Source organism: Battus philenor, unplaced genomic scaffold, assembly GCF_028537555.1.
Source record: "Battus philenor isolate CCGP_79_NKW_IND1 unplaced genomic scaffold, ilBatPhil1.0.hap1 SCAF_15, whole genome shotgun sequence".
NCBI classification, from domain to species: Eukaryota; Metazoa; Arthropoda; class Insecta; order Lepidoptera; family Papilionidae; genus Battus; species Battus philenor.
In genome coordinates, this window is record NW_027181677.1 from 9,466,178 (window position 1) to 9,493,118 (window position 26,941).

Sequence of the window (26,941 nt, forward strand, 5' to 3'; positions counted from 1 at the left end):
CTGGGTAACGAACTTGCGGGACATTAGACCTATAATTTAAATCCACATGATCCACAAAAGCTACAGGTCAACCAAAACAAAATTGAGAGCTTAAAACTTGAACAAAATAGTCATGAATAAAAAAAAAGCTTCTACGACAAAAAAGTTATAATGATATCAATGCATTTGTTACATAATTTTTAAAAACATTCACTTTGTGTAAAAAGGATGATTATTTTTTGACTTTTCACTATTTAGGAATCGAAATTATTACAAACATCGAATATTGTATGAATAATTATTCTAGCAAAAAAAGAAAAGGGCGAAAATTAAACAGTTTTTTTTTTTATTATTCATTTATATGATTTTTTGAACGAAATTTATCGAACTTTAAAACATAACTCATTATTGTTTCATTCAATTCATTATTGTTTTCAAATTAAATATTACACCGAAACATGCACATTGTATTGGTAAATTTTATCAAATTAGGCATTTTGGCTGTATGATGTATAGATTTGTGCCTCTAATATTTTTTTACGGATTTTTTTAAAGGTTATAATAAACACTGTTTGTAAATACTAATACAGTTATACTTGTTATACAGAGAATATTACTCTTATTAATAAGAAAATGGAAGCTACAGTTTTAAAGAAAAATAAAACTAACATTAACAAGGGCAAAATTAAAAAAACTTTAAAAAATGTTATTTGCCGACCAGATTCAATAAATTGGTAAATTGATGACTTAAAACTTTTTATACAAATCGGTTAAACTTGGTATAATTAAATATGTTTCTCATATATTCTTAAAGTATTTATGAAAAGGCTGAATGTCATAGTTAAAGAAAGATAAGTTCTAATGTTGGATGTTATTTATGTTAATCCTATTTTTTTTATCTCAGGCCCCTAATCTCAGAAGACGAAGGCAAGGAATTAGAATTAATACTTCGGAAATATCGTGTTGAAATACCAGAGTTCAAAAAACCACATTGGAAAGATATAAAAGATTTACCCAAAAATCAAAGACCCAGGCGACCAACTCCCAAGTAAGTCAGATTTTCTCGCTATTTGGTGTCTTTAAATAATTGTAATTTTATAAAAATGGTTAAAAATATGTACAAAATATACACTAATTTCAATTTTATTTGTTAACTTAAACTTTAAGTAATTAATGATACTTTATACTTTAAAATTTAAATATCAATTAATAAAATTAACTCTAATAAAATTAACTCATTTCCTAATTATGGCTTAGCCTGAATTGTGTAGTATGCTGGACACCAGTGGGTAAAAGCATATGTTTTTAAAATAATTACTATTTAAACAAGTAGCTTAATCTTACACATTCTGTAATGTTTTTTTACTAAAAAGAGTATATATCTGTCTTTTTGTAATTATTTTTAATTCGTTGGTAATATAAGTAACCCTTCTGATAATGAAAGGCAAAAATTGTACTGCAAAAACTTAAATTTCATAGAAAATACCACGATTTTTCAAAGTAATAGTGTAATCATAAAGTAAGGTGAATTTGTTTATAAAATGTGTAAACCTTTATTTATTCTTCCACATCAATTTTCAAATTTCCTTCAAAGTAATCACCATCCAATAAAACATACTTTTCCAATACTTTTTCTAGTCCTCTAAACAGTTGGAATAGTTCTTTTTCAGCTTAGCCTTCAAGATCCTTGATTCGGTTTTTATCTTAATTGTGTTCAAACGGCGTTCCTGCATTGGCGTTTTAAGTTTGCTAAATAGCTTATTATTTGAAATGGGGTTAGCCCCCTGCTCTATGACCTGATTTTGGCTGTTTTATAGTTCACCTTTATATGTATTAGTAAAACAGGTCCTAAATGTAAAACAAATTTTTGTTCAACTATGTTATACTTTTAATATGGTTTTTATAAATGGAAGAGCTTTTAATTAAATATTTTTTTACAGAAAAGTTGAGGGACTTGTGTTTGGATTATCAGAATGTCGGAGCCTTGTTGACAGTAATGAGGTATCTGCCTTGATTTTAGATGGTGAAATTAATCCAAAAGCCATAGTGCAACCTTTGATTGAAGTGTGTAGGAACAAACAAGTTCCAATTTTATGTATGACCGGTTTAAGAAAAATAAGCACAGCAAACTTCGGAATAACTACAAGTTGTTTAGGAGTAAAAACTGACTGTCTAACAAGCCTTGTAAATAAAATAGTTCAAATATCAAAATTGCATAAAAGCAAACACATTATTAAAACACATGACCCAAAAGATAGTGAAAACATGGAAGTAGAGCATAATGTAAATGATATAGACATGAAAAACAGTGCAATGAGTGAAAAGTTTGTACCAAGTGTATTAACTCCTGTCCAATGTTATACATATTTGTATAGAACTAACAAAAAAAGAGTATTTGTACCACCAGATATTGATAAACCAACTGAAACCACCAACAAATTTGTTGGACAAGATTTTATTGAATTTTCCAATAATACAGATAAAGTGAAAGGCAATAAAGCCTATAAGAATATGGTAGTAAAAAGAATATCCAACAATCCTAACAGGGTGAAGGTAAAAAAGTGCAAGAAGAAGAATCGATTATAGTTTAAAGAAATTTGGCAAAGAATTAGCACTAATGTAGATACTTAAATGAGAGAATATAATTATATTATATGACATCTTTATTGGAAGGTAAAATAAATCCAAAAACCATAAATAAACAAGTTTCAATTTAATATTTAACTTGTTTAGTATGTGTAGCAAACTTCAGAATAGTATTTATATTTTTGTTATTTAGTTAATTTCTTTAGAAGTAATAGGAGACTTGCTATCTGATCTTTCCAATAAAATAATTTATGTCAAAATAACAAATAAAAGCATTAAATTTTAGTCAAATAGTCAACAAATTAATTTCCAAAAGATATCTGTTCTCTTCTCAGCAGAGAGCATTCTCAGCTGGTGGTAGTTATCTACTTATGACCTTAAAATAATAATATAAAAGTGTGTATGAATGCCTGTTTGTTTAAGAATGTTTTGGATTTGAATTACATTCATTATTTTATAACAGCTAAAAATTTCTCAGTGATTATACACAACACTGGAGGAAGTTGGCAACTATGAAGTTCCAAGTCATGGTGGCTTTGGTGAAGTTAAGTTGATGTATCATAAATAAGCTTAGTCGATCCAAAGCCTTAAAAACAAGCAATACCAGAACTGGAAGATGGTGCCAAGTTTGAGTGTCAGTTGAATTTTAAACCCTTTGCATGGCTTATTTGAAGTGTGAACTCGAGAGGATCTACTGGGGCGCCCGAATAATTTCAAGTCTTAAATTGCTATGGCAATATGGTCTTTTATAACTTGATCACTTTACAATTACATATTATTGTATGGTCTCGTTTTAGTTTAGATTTTAATTAGTCTCAGTGTAATTGCTTGAAACCGTATTGGCAGTAAATGTAGTAACTAAAAATTGGAACCTAAAGACATGGAGAAAGATAAAATCAATTTGAGTTTCATATTAATGTAATATCTGATTGGAAAATTTCGTATTACTGTGATGCACTTTGGCTAATGATTCTCAATACATCACACTAAAACTAGTTACAAGTATAATATTTATGAAATTTGTTATTTTCGTCATATAAATTAGTAAATGCGTGAAATTTTATTATTTGTATACACTTGTTTGTTTATAAACGGTAAATAAATAAATAAATAGCTTAGTACAACCCCTTAGTGAGGCCTGCAGAATTTGTTTTGAATCAAAACCCACCTTGACTTCAAATTTTGTGAGTAACCACAAAGAAAGTTTCGGCTCTTATAAAATAATGATTGTTGTTGTCTCTTTTACTATAAGTTCTATTTGTTATGGTTTCATTTGTAGGATGTCCACAGTATGATAAAGGTCTACTTGCAGATAAATCTAAAATAAAAGTCTATTACAAATAAAAGATGATTTATTTCATAGAATCATTAGTTTTATAAGTACAATGTCAAAAAGACATTAAACAAGTCATTGATACACTTCTTTGTAGAAATGTCTTATATAACTATAATTGTTTAATAATTTGTTCTATTACTAAATAATCTATTTAGAATTTTTCAATCACATATTGTGAATATAATCTTAATGAATTCTACCAAAAACCACGACTAATATTTCTAATATATACGATCATACTTATATTAAGTAACTGTAGTCATGATTTTTAATAAAATTTATATTTTTTATCCATAAATTAGTCTAAAAAAATTAACTCCAGTACCAAATCAAAACAAGATCTGTTGTACGGAGTGCCACAAGCAAGTAGATAACATTTATCTTACATTTCCATTTGATGCATTGCATTTAAAGTTTCATAACAGTTCAATTCAATATAAATCAAACAATCATATATAACAATATAACTATAATCATGTTAATAATGTTACAACTCCAATATTTTTTTCATTCATCTAAAACATACTTAATTAGCAAAAAACCGTTTAAAAAATCTTTTACAAAGCATAACTAATGAAGTCCATTTTAGATGTTAGCTATCATACAATTTACAGTGTTATTTATTTAACGATAGATATTAAACAATTTTAGTACATAGTACTAATAATGTAACCTTCACAATTATTTAATTGTTAATATATATATTTTGTTAACTAACAAAATTAATAAAGTAATTTGATTTACCTACAATGATGTGAAGTATAACCATTATATATATAACGTTAGTAAAAGAAGAACTATATGTATTATAATATTACTTATTTGATTACTTATTTTGATTTTAATATTTTAGTGGTTAAAAATTTGTCTATGCAAATAGTAACAGTACAATAAAATTTAGAATTCAACATTGCAGATTATAAAAGTTCATTATTGGTTTATTTGGAATAAAATTAATCAAGACAGCCATTAGAAAAGATTTTTTCTTGAAATCCATTTAATAATACTAAAATGTGAATTGTCTTGTGGATTTGTCAGTATATGTCTATTCCTACATCAATATATATAAGAAAATTCTAGAAGTTGATGATAATTGTATATTTAATTAGCGAAACAGTGATGATGTTATAAATGACAATATAAAGTTTGTACACACCTAAAAACTAAACTTATACGTTAATTATTAAATAAATCCATACACTTCTTAGAAGCGCATGTGCAAATAACTCATTAGGTCCACGTAAACAGTTACCGTATACGTAGTATTCATACAATTGCTACAGCCCAACAGAATGCAATTGTGACAAAATGATATTATACAATGTTTTATTATTATCCGTTTCCTCGTCGAAAAACCGTATACGCCCATGTCGAAGAAATAAATGTTAAAATGAATCATCGCAGTTGTTGATAAAGTGAACATATTATCTCTATTTCACTATGAAATAGAGTATAATTCAAGCATCAAAAACAGGGTGTTAATTTAAATTGGAGGGGGGCGGTGTAGTGGCGCTTCGCTCGGACGGTAGCGATCTAAAATGATAGCGCACATAGTCTGCGCATCAGTTTCTTCAGGATAAGCGGCCATCGCCTCTGCGACTTGTGCTTCGGGGAATATACCAGCGAGATGGAAATGCATGCGACGACGGGCTTCCCAATGCTGTAGTGCACCTTCCGAGGCGCAAGGGGTAAGCGTCATGCCGTTTCCGACAGCAGCCGCCGCCCCAACTGGCGCAGAGGCAACTCTTCCAGCCGTTGCGTGTAATCTCGGATCGCAGGCTGGGTTTAACGTGAGTTGTCTAGCTAATTTTCTGTGGAGATTTGGATGATTGTCTTGCGGCTGTGACGGTCCAGGCACGATTTGTGCGCGGTCGAAGTGAGTTGTCAAAGTTGCGTCAGTTAATCGTGGCGTGGCCGAGTGAGCACGGGCTAACGGGCGTTTATTGTCCGTCGGCCGTCCAATCGGCGGTAGACTGAGCGTATGTAAGTCCCGAGCTTTCATCGCTTTAGCCGCTCGTTCAGAGAGTTTTTCCGCTACGGGTTTATGTGGACGACCTGCGCGTTCCGGGTGATGAAATTTACATTTATTACCGTATGTGCATTTGCGACCGTAGGGACATGCTGGTGGAGGGTCAGTTTTAGAAGGGGGAGCACGAAGAAACGCTTCTAAAGTTGGACCGGTCCTACCGAGAGGATCGTCCGGAGGCATGAAGCGATCGTTAACAAAGGAAAACATTAGAAGGCGCTCTTCCACGACTTTACGGAATTCTGGACTTTCGGCGGCGAGATCTCGATAGTTGTCGTTGGAGACGACTATGCCGTCTGTTTCGGCGGCGAGACGCAGTATATATCTATCGTCGTAGCAGACGAGACGCTTGCCGCCCAAGAGTCTGCTCGGTGTGTACACTAACACGCGTTCCCTTTCGAGACGCTCGAGGGCGTCTCTATCGGCCACGGGGTTGTCTGGTCGCGAAGCTTCTTTTCTCCATTTCGGCACAAATACAGTTATTTCCTTGTGACCACGAGAGCGGAACCAATCCACGCATATTTCTATTCCGCGGCATGAGAATACTTCTTTATTACCATGGCTGAAACAAAAACATTCAATTGTTATCAAACATTCTGTGAAATATAAAAATTATTTTAATAAATCAAAATAATAATTGATATTAGTAAAATATGAATAAATTTGTTAAATATTATTAAAAACTACTAAATTTCAGGCGCTTTCGTTTTTTTAACTTTCGGTACTGTTTTAAGCTGCACGCCAGGAGGCCAAAGCATTATTTTAAATGTAATTCACTTTACGAGACAGGCTGTGACCTTTTAGCATTTTGTTAAGCAATGGAATTTATTGTAATTTTAATGTGAATCAATGATTTCAGTCACTGCAATGTATGCCGATATTGGTCTTTGACAAGCGTGTGTTGCAAGAGATGACTTATGGATCTGAGACGTTCGTTCACGATAGGCTTCATGATAAGGCTCTAGGCTTTTTGAAGGGACAACAGAGAGGACTATGTTCGGAGCTTTGTAGCAATCGATTCGTACATCGAAACAGAAATGAGAAGAACCAAAGTAGCCAACGTAGTTCGAAGAATTGCTGGTCTGAAGTGACTGACCAAGTGCAATTAACGATTGGGGACGAAAGGTTCTCGAGTGGCAACCACAATCCGACTGTCTACCGACACAGCGTGGGTGGGCGGCATCTCCACTAGCTATAGTCAAAGTTGCGGGTAGTCACTAGATGCGGGCAGCGCAAGACCGGTCGAGGCGATTTTTGTCGCAGGCCTATTCCTTGCAGTTCGCGTCGGTTGAGATGATGATGATGGAAATAAAAATGTTTATAATTAGTAAACCAAAATAATAGGGCATGTTTAAGTACCTAAATTATGTGAAGTTATGTGAATTTGTTATAAGAAATAATGACCTCATTGCGACGTTGCTGCCGTCGATGACGATGTGACGCAGGGGCGCGCGCTCGGGCGGCGGATCGGGCTCCGCTGGCGGCGGCGGGGACCGCGCTCGCGGTGGTTGCTTGGCCGCTAGCTTGATCAGCTCCGCTAACAGTTCGTTCCTCGGCGGATCGGGACCGAGACGCTGCAGTGCAGTTCGTGCCAGGCGCTCCGAATATCCCAGTTTGACCGCGAAATCAATTTTTGCCTGTCGAAAATTAGATATTCGAATTTAATAACACATACACTTTCATTAAAAATGTATCATATCATCATTTAAGCTACAAAACTTCAAATGCGCATGCACACATGCCTTCAATATATATTTCCCAAAGTATCGCATCCAGCGTCTTGTGACGACCTTAAAACAAGGTCTTTTAAAACACTGTTAATTATTACTTTTCACCTTGTTACAAAAAGCAATAAAGGTATCGCAAATCTTTAAACCTTATTAATCATTCTTTTCCTAATATTTGTTTCCAAAACTTAACACCCGTTCTCTGAAAATGTACTTATTTATACGAAAAAAGAGTAAGCAAACTCACTTTCATTATTTACAATATATACCAATAAATAAACATAAGCCCTATATCCATAAATGACGTAACTGTTGCAAATAAGAGATAACTTGCAATTTACGTAACATTGAGATGAGCTTAACTATTAAACTTATCTCTGAATTTCCGGCGTTACAATGCTCGTGACGCACGTATAATTTGTTAGAGAGACGTCAATGATTGTTTATAACGTCTATAGATTGTTCTTTATCTATTATTTTGACCTTAGATATAGGCGTAGGCATATTAACCTACTTCCTATTACATATTTACCAGGCTAACTGTTGTATAATAAAAATTAAAATGAAAAACTATAGTTAAATTTTAAAATTAGAGTGAAATACGTAGCGGTGTAATTTTAGTTTAAAAAAAATTAATCGGACTTACACCGTGGCCCAAATGGTATTAACAGGTTTCGCGGATACGAGGCGGCAGAACGCAGAGGACTCATTATTTAAGACCCTTTTAAGGCTACCTTGAGGCTAAGCTTGAGGGCCCTCCGGTTGGCCTCGGCTCGGACCACTGCATACTACTATTTCACTAGATTGGGATGCCACAAACTCTTAGATTACTTTGACGGACTTTAAATAGAGTAAAAAGGCCAAAGAGCCACAAGGGATCCTTTGTTTGGGCACTTATTCTTCGATAATATCCGCTTAACTTTCCTATATAGGGGCGCCCGAAAGGCCCGAATGTCGACTGGGTGGTTACTATTGCCTGGCTAATAACTCTTTTACCACTTCGGAAAGCGTTGGCGCTGGGAGGAAAAGTGGCAGAATAAACGCTTCTTATGTGAACGGCAACACGTACTTTAAATATTAAAATTTTATAATATATTCATTATATCTCTTTGAAGACACTTCTGATTCGGTTTAAAACTTGAAAACCATATAAATAAATAATTTTCGTCAGTGTTTACAAATATTAAGTTAAATAATTTAAAAAAACTTATTGTTAATACTCGGGGAAAATGAACACGCATTGACTTTAACTTCAGCATGAATTAACCATACAGAAGACCATTTAAATGTGTACCCTGATTGTATAAAGATAACAAGAAAGTTTCGTTTTAAAATGCCGGCACTTCGTATCCGGGTGTCACCTATCGCGGTTGATAAGTACAGTGCCGAACTTTCTCCGTGTGTCTGTAGTTTGTACTATAATAATATATTGTATGGTTTACGTAAGGAATACATTATTTTTTATATCACAACGAGACGAGAACGTTCACATTGAAAATAGTAAATAAGACTTTGGTATGGTATTCGGATATTATCGACGAGTTACAGCCAAAGCCGAGTTTCCATCGGTGGGGTCCTTGAACGCAGTCACTTGCGTTGGGCAAAGCAATCTAAGAGCTCGGCGGCCTCCTAATCTAAAACTATAGAGTAAAACGGTCTGAGCCAACTGGGGACATGATAGATATCACCGCAGCACCAATTTCCGCCTATAAAGCATTTAACCATGTTGAATCATAGATTTCTGAACGATACGTTTCTTATCATTAACAAAAGCTTTTAATCTTTAAATCACTGAGTTATGAGTGATGATGGCGTCTATCTTAGACTTTTGTTTAGTAACTAAATATAATATTTGTTTCACTAGATCGAGATTTCTATGCGTGTAAAGGTAAGTTTATTACAATTGTGTAAATACACTAGACTAACTAATCAATTACTTGGTTTTTGTCTAAGATCTTAACTACTGACATAATTACGTTTTAAATATTTAAATTTGTTTTATAACAAATTGTATAACACCACACGTAGTGTACACCAGTAAAGGAAAGTAGACAAATATGTAAAGAAAATAAGTTATTGTACATGAGATTAACGTTAAGATAACGTTATATACGTAAGATTGGTATGTATAATGGTTTCTCTATATTCCTAAATAAGAAGAAAAATCCTAATGAATAGTAATCATGAAACAGTGTTCGAGAAATACAAAAGAACCACGCGGTAAAGAACATAGTAGCTAATATAACTAGTTACGGGTCTCCCATCTAAAGGCTTTGAGAAAGTAACGACAAGGAGAAAATTAATATAATGAAAGGTTACACTTATTACACTAATAGTAACAATTTACCATAACTTAAAAAATATTATAAGGATTTTACATTTCGATACAGATGTTATTTTGCCTATTCACGAAAAAACATGAGCATTTACAAATTTATTCTACAGATTTATATGCAAATAAATTTCAATACGCAAGAAAAAATAGCTATTGGTTGTACGAAATGAAGTCCTTATCACTGAATTTGGCGGTCGCGTTCAGTTTTTTTTACAGTTCTTGCTTAATAATACGTCAATTTGGCTTTTAAAGTTGATTTCGCTTATGTTCACGATAATTATGTATTTTTGTAAAGTTCCATTAGAAATAAACATTAATTAAATATTTTTAGAATATATTTACACGAGATGATTGTTTATAGGCGTTAAATATTTTGTATAGCTCAGCTTGTCAGCAATAAACTTTTATACCTATTGCCAATGATTATGTATAAAGTGATTACTCTTAAATATATTACATTAATTTTATATTTTCTATTAGAATGCGACATGAAAATAACTTCTAGCAGTAAAGAATTTGCAGGAAAAATTAGTAAATAATGATTAATTTCAATAAGTATTAATACGAATTTTAAAAACACTCTTTCTTACTATTTTATCATTACGTTATTTATTATTTCTGAAAACATTGATTTTTTGGATATAGTGTACTTACATCAATTAACAGCAAATGAGTTTTATATTCACTGCTTTAAAACTTTTATATGGAGTTTACAATTAAAGTAATATTTCTTTATATTTAACATAAATCAAATGTATGTATTTCAAATCGGATTTATTACGTGAATTAGATATGTTATGATATAAACTATCTAAATTTCATTATACATAAGCATTTTTTTATTCGGTGAAGTTAGAACTCATTAGCGATGCAATCTGAATGCGAGCAAATAGGTAAAAATATCGCGTAAATATTTTGTAATGGTGGCATTATTTGACTAAATAATTTATATTATTTTCTTACAACTAAAAATTAAAAATACGTCCGTATATCATTTATATAATATGTGGTGTATAATGGGTGATTGATTACCAAAGTTTAGGTATCCGATCTTAGTTCCATTTTAATTAGCAACAGAAATAAAACATTAAACATTTAGCGTTAGTAACAATTGTTTAAATTGATTATTTTAATTTATGCACATCAAATAAATTAAAAAAAAGAGTGTGCAGGAGATTTAATCGACCGAAATCAATACAAGGATGAATGTACAACTTATTTATCACTCCAAATCTTTTCAGTTTTTCAATAGCTGTTATTTCCAATCATCCTGTACAAGGTGATCACTCTTAAATATGTCACATTTATTTATTTTTTCTATTGGAACGTGACAGACCAATAACATTTAGCAGTACAAAGTCTGCAAATAACAATTCATTTTAAAATTTAGTCATAAGTTAATAATCCGAATTTTAATAAGCTTTTTTTACCATTATCATTATGTTTGTTATTTTTGAAAACATCGATTTTTGAACAGGGAATACCATAATGACAGCAAATGAGATATACATTCACCCTATTTTAACCTAATATCTGTAACTAATCAACCTGTAAAATTACGTGTCCATCCGTACTGTTATAACATCAAGATAATCTAATAGACATCTAGATCATCTCATATGAACCGGTTAAAACCAGAATTTGGAACAATATCAATTATGTTACGGATGCGGTCAATTGAAAAAATCACTCGTAACAAATGCGTTCATTTAATCACTTTGTATATTTATTCAGCCCGTTTTACATATTTTGCGAAATGTTTGTAGATTATGAAACAACTTATGTATTCAAAAACACATGTTTTTTAAACATTGGGTTTTATTTATTGATAAATTTCTTCCGGGTTTGCTTAAAATCTTAATTAAAATCTACTTATTTATTTAGATAATTTCTACGCTATAGCTTCGTCTACAGGAATATTCGCCAGCCACTTTTTTGTAAAAATAAAACTTTCAATTTATGACTACCCACTCACCTCACATTATTGCTTCTCCTCCACACATTTGTATCATTTTTCTTAAGGTCTATAATACTCTATCTTAGCTTTGAAATATCAATAGTATTGTTCCTAATCGACTCCTTTTATGTATTTATTTATTTTGTTATAAGATCTTTCACAGCGTCAAACGTAACAAAATATAAACATACTTCCAAACTTCCGTCAATTTTAAAGGACATGTCATTATCAATTCGAATTATAAATTGCGAAATTACAGAAAATCTGGAGAAAAACTAAACAGAATATTGTATTATATTGACAGCGTATAAAGAGTTTGTATGTTTAGTTTGCGTGTGGTGTTTTTGATCAATGACTTCAATTATATACAGTACATCAATTAATTTTTTTTATTACATCATGCATTTATCGTTTTGAATGATATTCCTATAATAATTGATAAAAATAAAACAATTTGCTTTTTTATACACGAATAAAACGGAATATTTATATTTTTAGAACTTTAGCCTTCATATTTAATTTTGACAAGGTAATATCTATTCACAAACACATCATAGTAGTCAACAAATCTAATGATAAATTATAAGGTTCATTTTTAATTATATATTGTATACATAATACACTATCATTACAGTTATTTAACTGTTTTGAATTAATATATTCGCCACCTTCCAAAGGTTGGGGATTCCTGGTCTATAGGAAACATTTGAGCGAAAATTATTCATACATTATGACTGGTAGGATCTAAAACAGTGAATATTTAAACAGAATATGACTATAAAAAGAAAATATAAATATATAAATTAAAAAAAATCTAAATATAGCCTTATAAATCGTTTTGTATGTTTAATAGGTCCTAATTAATTTATTACTGAAGATATTTTGTTGTTAAACAATGAAAAAATACTGACGCAAGGAGTGGGGGAGTAGATACAAAAATACTAACAATTGTTGAAAATTTCGTATCCACAAATAAGTTACAAAAGATGCCTGAATAAAGCTAAATATGAATTTATATATTATTTATATTTATTTATATATTTGTTACCTGGCTAGGCTGAGGTGGTGGTGCCAGTGTTACGTACTCGGCGAACTCAGCGGCCAGAGTGTCGGAGGGAGTACGCGAAGCCGCCCTGTGACTGACGTCATCTTCACACTCCGAGTCGTAACTCGAATCCTCACCGCGCTCGCCCGCCCAGCCCAGCGATGATTCCACATATTTCTGCAACAACACATTTTCATATAGTCTCACCAGATTTGCTCATCTGAAGTGGCATAGCTTGTCGAGGGGCCGGACACAATGCTCGTATAACCGATGGCCGTTGGGACCGAAAGGTTCACTAATACTGACGTGGGTAGGATAAGCTTTACTTGATGGATCTACGATATAGTCAAAGTCGCGGAATTTTCCGCTAAATGCGGGGAGTGAAAGACCGCTCATTAAGGCCATCTCTGGAAGAGGCTTATGTCTCGCAGAGAGCGTCTATCGGCTGACATGATGATGATGAAATTATATCATAATTTCACTCGTATGACATCCATTGCCGGCCATGAACTTAACCCATAGATTTACAAAAGACCAGTTGGAAGCAATCTGCATCCAGCGACATGTGTGGACGACACTGCGATGCCGGTCCATGGTCTGCAGAACTTTAAAGCTCCTGCTCTTTGTTCCGTGCGCTATGTATGTCTCTAGACAATGTAAATAGAAAATAGTAGCGTCAAAAAGCGAATCTTTGCTTTCTTGCACACGCCATGTCGCAATGACTCTCTAAAAATAACGCTTTTATTGCAGTCTTCAATCCGGTGAAATAAATTATATCGTATACTTTCTTTTGTGCCGAGATCCTTTTTGGCGAGGTTCTATACATAGTTCCTGTCCATGCGAACCAAGAGTTTCACAACGATCCGATAAATAATCAGTCTTAGAGCTTAGTTAAAGTAAAATGGTTTAAACTAAGCTTCAGTCTCACAACCGGTGAGGCTGTAAAAGCCAATGGACAAGAAGCATTAACTCATGATAAAAAACTGTACCAATGATAAATTTAAAAAAAAATGTAAACGTAGTTTAAAATCATTATGTATGTTTGATTACATACATAGTTTTGACGCTTTTCCGGCACCTACTCAATAGAAGCACTTATATCATAATATATTTTTTAATTAAGATGATTACATTTGAATCCCTTGTCGTGCTTCATATACGACAATACAAAAGACCTCGAAGTTAAAGAATAACGCGCAAAAAATTATATACCCAACAATAGGCTGATTTGCATAATTTATTCAACATCATTTTGTACGGTGGTGGGTCATTCAAGTTGCTTCATGAACACGTTTGGTTTAATAAATCGGGCAATAACTTATAGAACCTATATACATATCAACGCACGGAAAGTAACCAAGGTCCAAAGAAAAATATCAATCTACTACTGAAGTTGTACCCAATGTGCTCATATTGACCTGAGATACAAAAAGCAAAACAACTTTTTAATAGTACATTCGAATCCGAGTTTAGAAATATGTGTACAGAGTGATTGGTTATATGTATAAACGTTTTAAAGACGTATGACGTCGTATAGACATATGTATACGTGTGTACGAAAAATCAATGGTTTCAGAAATAATAAATTACGTAATGCTAACATAGTAAGAAATGACTTTTTCGAAATTTGGAGTTATAGATTAAAAATAATTATTATTTACAATCTATCTCAGCAGAATTTTTATAACTTGAAGTGATTTACATGACATTCCAATAGAAAAAAAACGTAACGTATTTTAGAGTGATCGCTTTATACACGATTATTGAAAACTATTTCAATAGTTCTAAAACTTTTACATCTATAATAAATAAACCTGTATGTTGTTCTTCAATGGTTAACAGCTTCGACACTTAGTCATATTCGTCGCATTAAATAAGCGGTTTATTAATAAAATATTTAATCACGGCTTCATACAGAGACACGAAATCGTAACAAAATGAGTTCTAACGACCGAGCCGGTAATGGACGCCGTCTCGGTGACGGCGAGCGATAATATCGTAATATTAATTGATTCAATAAATTTAAATGGACAAAGGATTGATTATTCAAATCATTATTACACGTTATTGGAAAAAATAACTTAATTTTTACTTTAACATGCACGCATCTGTCGCTGATTAATGTTTTAGTTAAAATTTGCATAACATTAACTCTTGCAATTGAAAACGAATGCCTCTTCTATGACACAAAATGATGACGTATTAAAATTTAACTTAATTTTTATAACAGAAATCACTTTTTCTTGTTGATTTTTGCCTCCTCATCAAGCTTTTAACCGTCAATGGAACACGCCAGGTAGAACGTGTCTATGAATATTTAGTATCCACTTCATTCGTGATAAATGGAGAAAGGAAAAGATTTCCATGTTTTAATATAATACGGGAAGTCGCTGAATGCGGGCAGCTTAAGACCTTTGGTGAGGCCTATGCTTTATAGTGGGCGTCTATCAACTAATCATGATGATAAGTATAACACATTTTATTTTGAGCCTAATACTATCCCATACACGATACCACATTTATGAAAAAAAAATCTTTTCGATTTCATAACAATATTTTTTTCTTCGCCCCTAATTACCATACTTGTTACTCAAATCGTGACACGATAAACTTTAGTGCGACATCTCAATTCAACAACGAACGAAATAATTAACTCGACATCAATTTTTCCTTGAAACAAAGGCTTCATGTAGCTTTTATTACGTCCAGTTATTCTCAATTAAGAAATTCTTTAAAATCAGCGAGATTTACATACGGACGTTGCCAACAATCTTGTACTGAAATTTTAAAAATATATTTATTTCTTTTATAATATTACGATTTTTTTTCAACGAATTTTTTGGACAATAAGTAATTAATTAAAAATAATTATATGCGTTTATTAGGTTAAAAATAAAGTGTAGCTAAGTATTTTATTACCTTCATTATATCAAAGGAAGCAGCGGTAACAATAACAAATAATTTTGTTATTATCTCATATGTGAAATTAAGCGCGCTCAGAGATATTTGCGGATAAATAATAAATTTATTTCAAAGGAATATAAAATTCACACAGACTTAGATGTTCAGATGGCTTTATTACTATTTATGAATAAAAGTTTAATTGTATTATTAGTACTCTTAATGCGTTGCTTCAGAGAACACATTTAGTTTGATAATACGTTGACGTCTGCAAACCTTAAAGTCAACTTTAATTCGGTGAGCGAATAACTCAAATCACCAACGATTAGTTCCAGGCTATAATTTATATCGTTGATTGCATAACCTGTCAAGTTGTGAGAGGCAAATTGAACGCGAAGAAGGAAATATCAACTGGCTTCAGACTTGAATATGTTAACGTTTAAATTACGAGGTATGTCGTTATATTTCGGACCCATTAAACAAATAACCTCCTCATGACATTTATGAGTAATGAATGCCGTTACGACTAATTATAATCTAATTCGTACATTTTAATAAGTTTTAGCTAAAAAGACGAGTAATCACATCGAGGACATACATTATTCAAGACAAAATTCACATTTCCGTATAACCAAGCAGGTGGCCGACGTTAATTAATTTTAGATTACAGAGACAAAACTCAATAACATATACAACTCGAATTACCACGAAAAATCTAAATATAACATAGTTCTTAAATAAATAGAACTTTATACGATTCATAAAATTTTAGAGTTATGGTAAGGAAAAAATAAGGCGATTCGCTTATTAAATCTTTGGTGTCATATTTAGATGGATTACACATTGGCTAAGCGATCATCAAAAAGCAAATATCATTGAATGGTGTACCGGCGCTTGGGTAGGACAGGGTCACGAGGGCGATGAAGCGGATCTACCAGATGATCATTGACCTTACCGTGTGCTCAACTCTCGGTCGTACCGGTTGTATTTAGTTTAAAAACGAAATCCGCAAATTTCTCACCCACGACGCGATACAACATTCAATGGACCTATATCGCTCCCGGGTCTCTAACGCTAGAACCAGTTATCGATTTTACTTGAGCAAAACTAAAATTAATTCTTAGTCATTGCAACATCCGTGTCGAGACTAGCGTTCACTCAACTTGGCCGAGAATCTGAGATCGAAATTCTGATTACGGATTATGTGTCGCTGCGTACTTCAACCGCCGGCTGGGAGCGCACATAAATCGGTCACTATTCTATATGAATACACTCAGATAAAATATGATATATGAAACAACATAATTAATCCTTTAATTTTGGTAAGTGTAGTTTAAAAATATACACTTATTTTAATGAATGTCCCCTCAATTATTTTTCGCATGAAATTTTGTAAAAACCTTAGCTGATCTCTACTCGGCGAAAGCATAACTCTTTCCAAATTTCATGTACCTCAAACTACTGGATCTACAGATATCGTGACAAGTGACAGGTGAAAATCTTTAAAATATAGGGGAATACCAATTTAATTACTTTTAAGTCGTTTTATTTCTTTACTTATTTTTGTATTTCGAGTATTCAGACGTGATAGTAATATAATAATTATATTTGGCATTTCCTAACGCTGCCACACTGAGGCAGTCGAGCTAAGACAGAAATTCGTATAATTTATTTAAATTACGAAAATTACTGTATTAGTTAAGCTTTTACTTATACAATCTCTAGTAAACAATTTTTTATTTAGAATGTATTAACTTGAATTATTTGCAAGTTCAATTTGAAATAAAAATTTTATGTCATCTTATAGTGAAATGGATTGTTTTTAGATTTTTGGTTGTCCATCAAAACCTCCAGCAGACGGAAAATATCATATTGTTTATTCACGCAATTAGCAGTGGCTATAACGCTTAGGAATCAAGAAGAGATGTCACAGTTCATGTTGCGACTTGATTTGTAAAACAAAAAAGGTGGAACAGGTTTTGCAGATTGAATTAACATCAAACCGGGTCGTTCGATGTTTACAATAGGTATAAGAATTTGTAAGTTTTTTAAATTATGACCTAACATTGTTTTATGGCACGACAATAAAACAGCTATGTAAATATATTAAAATCCTTATTGTCTTTCATTTATTAGCTAAAAAAGTTCATTTACCTCTTATTTTAAGAATGAATTTCTACCACAAATTATACTCACTAAGAATATTTATTATTAATAATTATTTATTATTATTCATTGCGTAACTTTTATATTTAAGATAATATATAATTAATTCAAAAAGTTTCAACCCAACAAGAATTGCCCTGAAAAACTACAGCATATAACTTCAAAGCTATAATAATCCTGAATCATTTGTTATTAATAACATAATTTTATTAATATCATATAATCATACCCTATATAAAGATAGTTTATGAGCATTCTCAAATATTGCCATTATTATGCTTAGGATCCCTGACATATCAATTTTGCTGCACATTACAGATAAGTAAGATTTTAATGTAAAGTATGCGATAGAAGTTTTTGCTCTATCTATGTATTTGATACTAAAATTCCAGTCGTCGCCTTTGATAGTCATTTCTGAAAGTCTTTTCAGTCATCCATCTGTACTATGTTCAAAATTAACTTCAATCAATACAAGTCATAGACATAATCATACATCAAACAAAATTAACGTCAATCGTCTACTGATTCGTAAGAAACGTGTAAACATACAAATATAATATTTTAAATTAAATAGAGAAAACTAAATATTAAAACTAATACCCGGATTCGATTTTATTATATACAAAATTTACTATTGTAAGTAATTACAGTTCGATATAAAACATTACAGAGCTATCAAATTTGCTAAGATAGTAAAATTTATAGATACAATCAGGATTGTTAGCATATTAGTCAATAGATATACTAGATGTACCATAAATCAACGTCAAGCCGGAATAAAGTGTCTCACGTATTTTAAAAAATTATTGACATTTAAAAACGTAAAGATATTTGATGATGTTTTGTCTAATACTATTATAATTTTTCACTTTAGTGGTACTTTGTGTGACCCTTCTGCAAATGACTTATAGTAATTTTCTGGAGTCAAATACTTTCCTTTTATCTATTTTATGACGTTGATTTATGGGACATCTTGTGTGTAAATATTTTACTGAGATATTTCATGGATACATAAGTCACATTTGTCTTTTGCCGTGTAAAACGTTTTAATAGTAGTGAAGTAATTTAATGTCTTTTGCTATAAATTATGCGGACGTGACAATGAAAATATAACATGAAGTTGGAGGCACTAGCCGGGTGTAATCTTTTAACGTTAGCGCCCGGTGCAGACGGAAGCACGCGTTGCCCCTCGAGCCGGATGCGACTTTCTAAAAAATACGGTACGCGGACTCGAGAAATCACTACCGCTGGTTATAAGTTGAAAGTGTATCTCATTATATGTAAATGTTCCGCAATTTTGTTCAAACTTAACGATTAGCAAATGTTTCTGGTAACCAAAGGAAGATTTTAAATATCCAATAGTCGAACATTCGTGATGTAATAAAACTTAAATTAATAAATATATTTTTTAAATTAAAATCATTTATAAATTAATAATATAAATGTCATTTACGAGATACTTAAGAGAGGATAGAATTATTACTAGGCTGTATACTGTTTATTTCTAATTAATATAAGAGCATATGTATGCATAGACCTAAATATCTGTTTTTTTTATATATATATATATAGAGAGAGAGATTTACATATTAATGTGTATATGTAAGAGATTTTCACCTATTTTTTTCTCACCACGAAATCTCTGAAATCACAATGCTTAGAGACTTGTATTTTCGATGCAATGTTCCTTTTCCAACAATTTAATATCGGATTTTACGATTTCTACCCGCAAGAGGGGTTATTGTAGACGTTTAGAGATTATACCAAAGTGTATAGGCATTTAACAAAGGATATGCTACTCTACGCTATTTAAAGAAGTAATAATAATATGTTAAGACATCTTCGGAATATGAAAAGTAACCTGGTATATTTCTTATAAAATATTGCTTCATTACTTAGTTAATAAAAAAATATATAGAGGAAAATTATCCTCATCGAATGCCACACACGAAATCGGTAATCCTTTCGCAGAAACATTACAAATACGCAGCAATTAATAACGAACAGAACAAGTTCCAATCGTCCGCCGCTAAAAAGAACTTGACAGCCCGGCCGTTCAAAACAAAGACTATTCTAGACGAGAAAACATCGTTAGAAAAAAAAACCATTGGATTCTCCCGCTTTGTCCACGCGCGTTTACGTTCGTCGCACTTTTGTTTACGTTTTTTTCCTGCTTTGCGGTTGTATTACGCAGCAAATTGCTTACGCCGTTTAAAATGGAGCAAAACATTTATATATTTAAACATGGGTATTACACTTATGTTTAAATATAGCAACAGAGCCTGAGTTAATTAAGATTTCCGGGCAGTCGTTTTGTCTTATATTGCATCCGTAGTCTGTACGAATATAATTGTGGCTAAAAAAAATTGTAAATAATTGCAGTTTCGTGCTTGAAAAGTATCAAGTCTACGGATAATGTTTATTTATATACGTAAACGCTTTAAAGCGATGCAACACGTTTGCTGTCAATTAATGTATAAAAACACCCAAATCAAAAATGAATGGTTTCATAAATAATAAATAACGTAATGATAATAAAGTAAAAGTGAATTTTCAAAATTCTGACAACTTAATAATTAAATAACTTATTATTTACTACCTGTCCCTGTAAACTTCTTACTGCTAGAAGTTAGTGGCCTGGTGTTAGGCCATCAAAAAAATACCTATACTCAAACTTATAGTTTAAAAAAAAAATTAAACTGCATTTGTGATAACTCCTATGGTACTATATTAAGTGAAAGACCTTGATAACGGCTTCGCTTACATTGATACAATTGCTTACATAAGCTTATGTAACGTTTACGCCAGAAATGATTCATTAATTCTTTGCGAACAAGCATGACTTACAAATTGGATATGATTAGAAATCCCCGGAAAAAGAAAAAAAATCGTACCTACAAGAATACAGGTTTGATTCATGAATAGATAAAAAGTTTAGGAAAGTCTATTCGACAGAGACAAGGTGGTTTAGTTAATATACAATCATAATAGATATAACGAACCAAATATTAAAAACAAATTGCCTACAGGAATAAATAAAAAAAAATCTTTTTTTATCTTTGGCATGTGTACACCATACAAAAATACATAATTTAAGTTTTTATGGACGTACATGTATTTATCTTTTTGGCATGTTCTTTATTTAGCTTTTTGTCTTCTGTTTTGATATTTTTGTTATTGTGGTGTGAAACAAATGGTTACCTAATTATTTATATAGTGTAAGTGGACCTGGAAAACTAAATTAGGTTAAAATCTTCTTGTATCTTAGTATTCTAGAACGAATATCGTAGAAAGATGTTTCAAAAAACAATGTCTATGTCTATGTATTGCAAGATTATATGTAAGAAAGCTTCATTGGTCTTTTTAACTTGCTCTAATCAAATGAGAAAGAAGCGTTTCAATCGCATCTGTATTCAGGAACAAAGAGTAACACTATCTATTTTATATTTATTTATACAACCGGTACAATTGTATCAGGGAAATCAGCTGAGCATACCAATGCGCAAACCGAACGGTGCAAGACGAGATGAAAGGACATTTCCTCAGTGCGGACCTTGAATAGGTGTTTGAGATTTGTATGCAAATCGACAATTACGGTTGTACACGTCTCGCTTTATGAACGCTTATAAACGGTGAATATCCCTTTTATCAAAAAGGTAACATTTAATCGGAAGTAAAATACGACTTTCTTACTAGTAGTAAATCGCCTATAGATCGTTTAGAAAAATCATTATTGAGTTAATAAAACACAATAAATACATCAAATTATATACATTAAATATACATTATATACATTAAAGTGAACTTCTCTATAGCACCAAACTATTAGGATCTTTCCACGTCACTCGTCCAATTTAACGCATTACAATTACGGGATGCCAATTCTGGTGGATTCAGGATATGCTAGCCGCTAAACCGTAAAAGCCGGATATAAAATTCAAAAATTCTTTGTTCAACATATCGTGAATTCGAAAAATTAATACCTCATTTCGATAAACAGCCAGAAAAAACTCTACGAGGCCGCATATTTTCATGAAAAAAGACACCTAATTACCCTTGAAACAGCCTAGAAGCAAACACATTATTTCCAACTTGTGCTATCTTCTACGAAGTCATTCACAGTGTAATAACATTTAGCTTACAATTTTTCTTACATTTTTTAATTGAATATAAAGGAGGTTTCTGAACGTTATCGAACCCCATATAATATAACGTAGACATTGCCAACATAATAACTTTAACTCAATTTTTTTTAATTCATAACGAAAATTAAACGTTTTCTTGATAAATTAAAATTATTCAACGTGGAATAACGCCCGATACATCATCATCAATCAAGTTATTAAATTATCCAGGCAAAAGCAACCGACCAAGTCGAGGTTCAGCCTCTCGGACGCCCTTGTTGGAATGCTAAGTTGGCATTATCGACGAATGACAGCTCAAGCAGAGATCCCCTCATGGGGGACCTTGCGCCTAGTCACTTTATGGAGTGTCCACCGAAGCGAACTGAGACCTTGGCGACCTGATCCGGTGAAATAGTAAAGAAATGTAGCCGCCTAAGCAAAGCTCCTCCGGGAGCCATCGAGTTTCGCTAGTTTAAAAGAGGTCTTAGGCTAGGTTGTTATTTTAAAGACAAAAAGTTATTATAAACATTTTGTTTAGCTATAGGGGATTATTTTTTTTTTTTGTTACATTGGGAACACAAGTCAGTGCACTTGTTATGTTCGAACAGTGTCTTATCGTTTTAATCAATAAATCATAATAGCACCTTACGTTCCGCTAACTTTTGAAGGTCACAATGACTTGCTTAGGTTTCTTGTGTCGATCATGTCGCTAGGGTTACCCTAAGTGTATAGGAAGTATCATGGCGGCCTCTTGCGACTGTGTTGTAAGAGTTAGCGTTGGGTCTATTATAATTTTCACTATTATAATTTGCTACAATCAGAGATCGGACAACCGGATGCATAATTGCTTATTGTTTAGAAATTATGGAAGCGACTTTCATAAGTTACTAAAAAACCAATTAATAGAAGAGAGAAACAATTTTTTGTCAGATTATCAATTTAGTGTCGTTAGTCGACCAATTCGTCAATTTACTAAAAATACTTTTCTATAGTGCTTTCCATATTATACCGACACTATTTTTTAAATAATTGATGGTTGTCTGAAAACGCTGTATGCAGGATCTCTATATCCTAAGGAAAAATGGTGATGATAATAATGCCCATTCTAAGTAGGAATAATGGTGAATATAAGTAATGTTGCCTTATAAATTATACTAAATAACTTTTAAAGCACATATCTGAATTATGAACATGACTAGCATATTCGTCTAAACATGTTTCAAAATTACAGATCCTGAAGAAGGATCAAACAATTGACAACCCTGGCTGCGATTTAGAAGGTTAAATATTGCATCAGCTGTTTGCGAACGTACGACACATAAGTTCCAACTTTGGGCTTTTAAATCTATTACGTACAGGTCCACACTATTCTAAATGCGTATAATATGTATATGCCATATATACAGGATGATTAGTTAGAGGTGCAAAAGTTTTAAATGGGTGAATGAATAACTAGTTTGCTGCTAATAAATATACGGTACACACTATCCATAAATTTATGTTTTTAGAAATAATTAATGACGCAATGTGTAAAACGCATTTTCTAAATTAGGATATCTATTTACAAAAATAAATTGTTTATAAAACTGTCAGCCTCTGCAAATTTTCTACTACCAAAAGTTATTAGTGTCACATTCCTACAGAAAAAAAAATTATTTATGCAATATTTCATAGTGATCACTTTGTACAGAATGATTGAAAATCGGTCTAAAAGCTTTCTTAGACTAATGAGCTATACATATCTTCACTAGAATAGATTTTACGGAGCAGTGATAACACAGCAGTAAGGACCGATACTTGCGATTGTAAGTCGCGGGTTCGAATCCCGGAATTCAATCATATAATAATTCAATTATATAATAATTCTCTCTTTGTGCTGTGTTTTACAAACAAGTTTCCAGAGGATGGACAGCAGCGTCCTCTGAATACCATGACATCACAGTGCGATCGCCAATCCGCCTGCCAAGCGTGGCCATTATATATTATTATATATAGTATATTCAAATTATACATTATATATAGTATATTCCCCTATAGATATTCTCGGCAGAGGCTTATGCCTTACAGTAGGCATCTATGAGCTTAAACGACAACGATGATAGTTTTTACATCTATAACCAATCACCCTATATATACAAATTTACAATTTATAGCGTTACCAGTAACCACTATTTTAGTACGATTAGAGAAATTATAGGACTTAGATAAATTTGAAACTTTGTCTTTGAAGTTATTACGTGAAATTAATACCGGATAAATTTAAATTACATTCTCAACCCAGCACATATAAGTTTTATAATGAGAACTAAATAACGTAGGTATAAACATTATATAATTCGTGTCTATAAAAAGATAAGGAAAATAATACACAAACAATTAAAATCTTGTTATGCAAGCTCGTGTTTAATTTAACAATTAGCAGTGATTGAGAGATTTACGCATTAAATGAATCACCGTTCGGCGAGCTCTTGACTGCGGTTACCGGGAATGTCTTATCTCGCTGCCGGAACTAGTAAAATGTTGATGTTTCAGTTATAAGAGTTCAACCAATTCAATGATAGCACAGGCCCGTCACCTCCCTCTACTCTCCCTAACCGCGAACAGCGAAGACGAACAGAGGATGAATCCAAATCCATCCTAGGCTCGCCTGTGATCCACGCTGCCGCCACAAGCCGCATATACACAACATAAACACAATACAGCTCTACTCGTGTAAAGCGGTTTACTATGTGCGAACGTCATAGTACAACAAGAATCCGTCTGTCCTCCTTTTATTTTATTTTTAAGTTCAAGGACACTTCTGTTCAGTTCCGATGAAGCTGTAAAAGCAGCCCCGCCTTTTTTTTTGGACCGGACTATAACTACTGCTCAAATGTCATTTGCAGAGAACTAAGACCTCTTTTAAAGTAGCAAAGCTCGCGGTCTACCGAAGGATCCTCAGCTCGGGTCGCTACATACGACTATTTTACCGGATAAGATGTCCACCGAGCTTTTGCATAGCTTCGGTGGATGCTTCATGGAGGGACTAGATCCAAGCGCCCCCAGGAGGAGATTTCAGCTTAGCCTGTAACCAGATCATATCCGGTAAGCGTTCGGGGGGGGGGGGGGGGGCTGAGAGGGACGAACCTTGACCTTGTCGGTTGGCATTGCCCAGAGTCCCGCCATGAGACTGATCGTTAAAGGCCTATCGTAGTATTTATTCATTTGAAGCCTTAAAAATATACGAAATTTGCTTACAGAAATAAGCTTTCTATTATACTGAAAGACTTAACCTTAATCTTTACTTTGCCGGTAAGGGTGCAACATGGCGCCTGTCAGTGTCGGAAATGAATTTATTAAATTATTTATTATAAGAATGAAATATTGTTTTTAATGATCCTGTGGTCTGTAGTATAACCAAATAAAGCAGGAAATTCGGTATAATGTAGCCTACTTCTATTAGGGCAGATCTGATCCCTAGATACCCGGGTGTTGCGGGCATATATGTCCAAAGACAGTTAACAGGTTACAATAATGTGTTCACTATCATTACAATGATGCTTTAAGGTATATAATGTTTTTAAACATCCTAATACATATTTCTTGGTTTTGGACTATCGTCAAATGTTTGACTAAGGGACAGGTGGTACAATTTTTTCTTTTAAAAAAAAAATGGCCGAAATGTTTCGAGTCGTGTCTTATACCTTAGCAGCATATTTAAAGATTCATTTTTATTTATACATAGATAAATGAATTACAAATTTAATATGCATAATAGAATCAACGGTAGTTTTGTTATATAAACGATTTAGTGAGGTTTTTCCTCTTAGTCTTGAGTTTATGTATGAGGAAATATGATCATCGTATAGAGGATTTAATCATCATATGTATACCATAAATGTTTGTATGGACTGAGCCTTGGTACCTGACAACCTACGACCTTGGTTGCTAAAAACGTGGTTTAGGCCCTCTTATGTGCGGTGAAACCAAAAAAAAATTTAAACGGATTATTTAAAGTTTGGTACGAAATAATTAAAATGAATCCATTTGTTTTATAAGGTGATATAAAGTCGGATGCGATTAGTTCCGTCTGTCCGTTGGAGAAATTCTATCGCGCGTTTCATAGAGATAACAGCGGCCAATGGAGTGGGTTTATTGGGGCGACGTCGGCTCGTGCGATGTGTCGTCACCGCACAACAGGATGCGGCCGTAACATCGCGACACAGTTAACACACACGCACACGCACAGCTGCGGCCGTTCTGCACTGTACGCGCTTTACGTGCGCTCGATCAACTGTATACCTTATGCGAATGGCACTACGCAACACAAGTGGAGTCGACGCGAAAAATCAATAGAGATCATATAACCTGATGTATTTGTGGTGATACAGGGGGTCTAAGATACTTCAATGCCGCTTAAAGATATGTCAGAAAATTTAATAAACACATGACCATTTGGACAATCAAAAATATGTATCTATTTGTTTTTCTGGAAAAGAGGGTCTAGCTTTTGTGAAATAATATTTTATGGGAAGGGAGGGGGCTTTGTTGAATGAATACCGTAGTGTGACAAAACAAGTGGAAAATAAAAACTATTATTAGTCTCTACCTGCCGACAAGCAGGTACTTTGTTGTCTCATTCGCACAAGTAGGAATACTTATCCTTTTCACTCACCTCTTCGCGAAATACTTAAGCTATATATTAAGCTTAAGCTATATATACCTAAGTGCTTTCTATCTAGTCAAACCTCATTATATTATCTAATTTCGACAGCTCCCT

The 26,941-nt window shown here is 32.8% G+C and overlaps 2 protein-coding genes across 3 annotated transcripts in view; one reads left to right on the forward strand and one right to left on the reverse strand.

Annotated features, from left to right (window-relative positions):
- Positions 1–576: 576 nt before the first annotated feature.
- Positions 577–2,724, forward strand: LOC137918910 (uncharacterized). The gene is made up of 3 exons (XM_068761845.1): positions 577–713; positions 884–1,027; positions 1,920–2,724. Exons 1-3 carry the CDS (start codon positions 613–615, stop codon positions 2,563–2,565), a joined length of 891 nt encoding a protein of 296 aa, XP_068617946.1. The 5' UTR covers positions 577–612; the 3' UTR covers positions 2,566–2,724.
- Positions 2,725–4,794: 2,070 nt separating this feature from the next.
- LOC137918732 (probable ribonuclease ZC3H12B) overlaps positions 4,795–26,941 on the reverse strand; it is a 34,308-nt gene continuing 12,161 nt past the window's right edge. For both annotated transcript variants that reach the window (XM_068761617.1, XM_068761616.1), the window contains exons 2-4: positions 12,995–13,168; positions 7,332–7,564; positions 4,795–6,489 (exon numbers count right to left, since the gene is read on the reverse strand). In XM_068761617.1, coding sequence (XP_068617718.1) covers positions 5,385–6,489; positions 7,332–7,564; positions 12,995–13,168 — 1,512 coding nt within the window. In that variant the 3' untranslated portion in view covers positions 4,795–5,384. The remainder of the gene's footprint in view (positions 6,490–7,331; positions 7,565–12,994; positions 13,169–26,941) is intronic.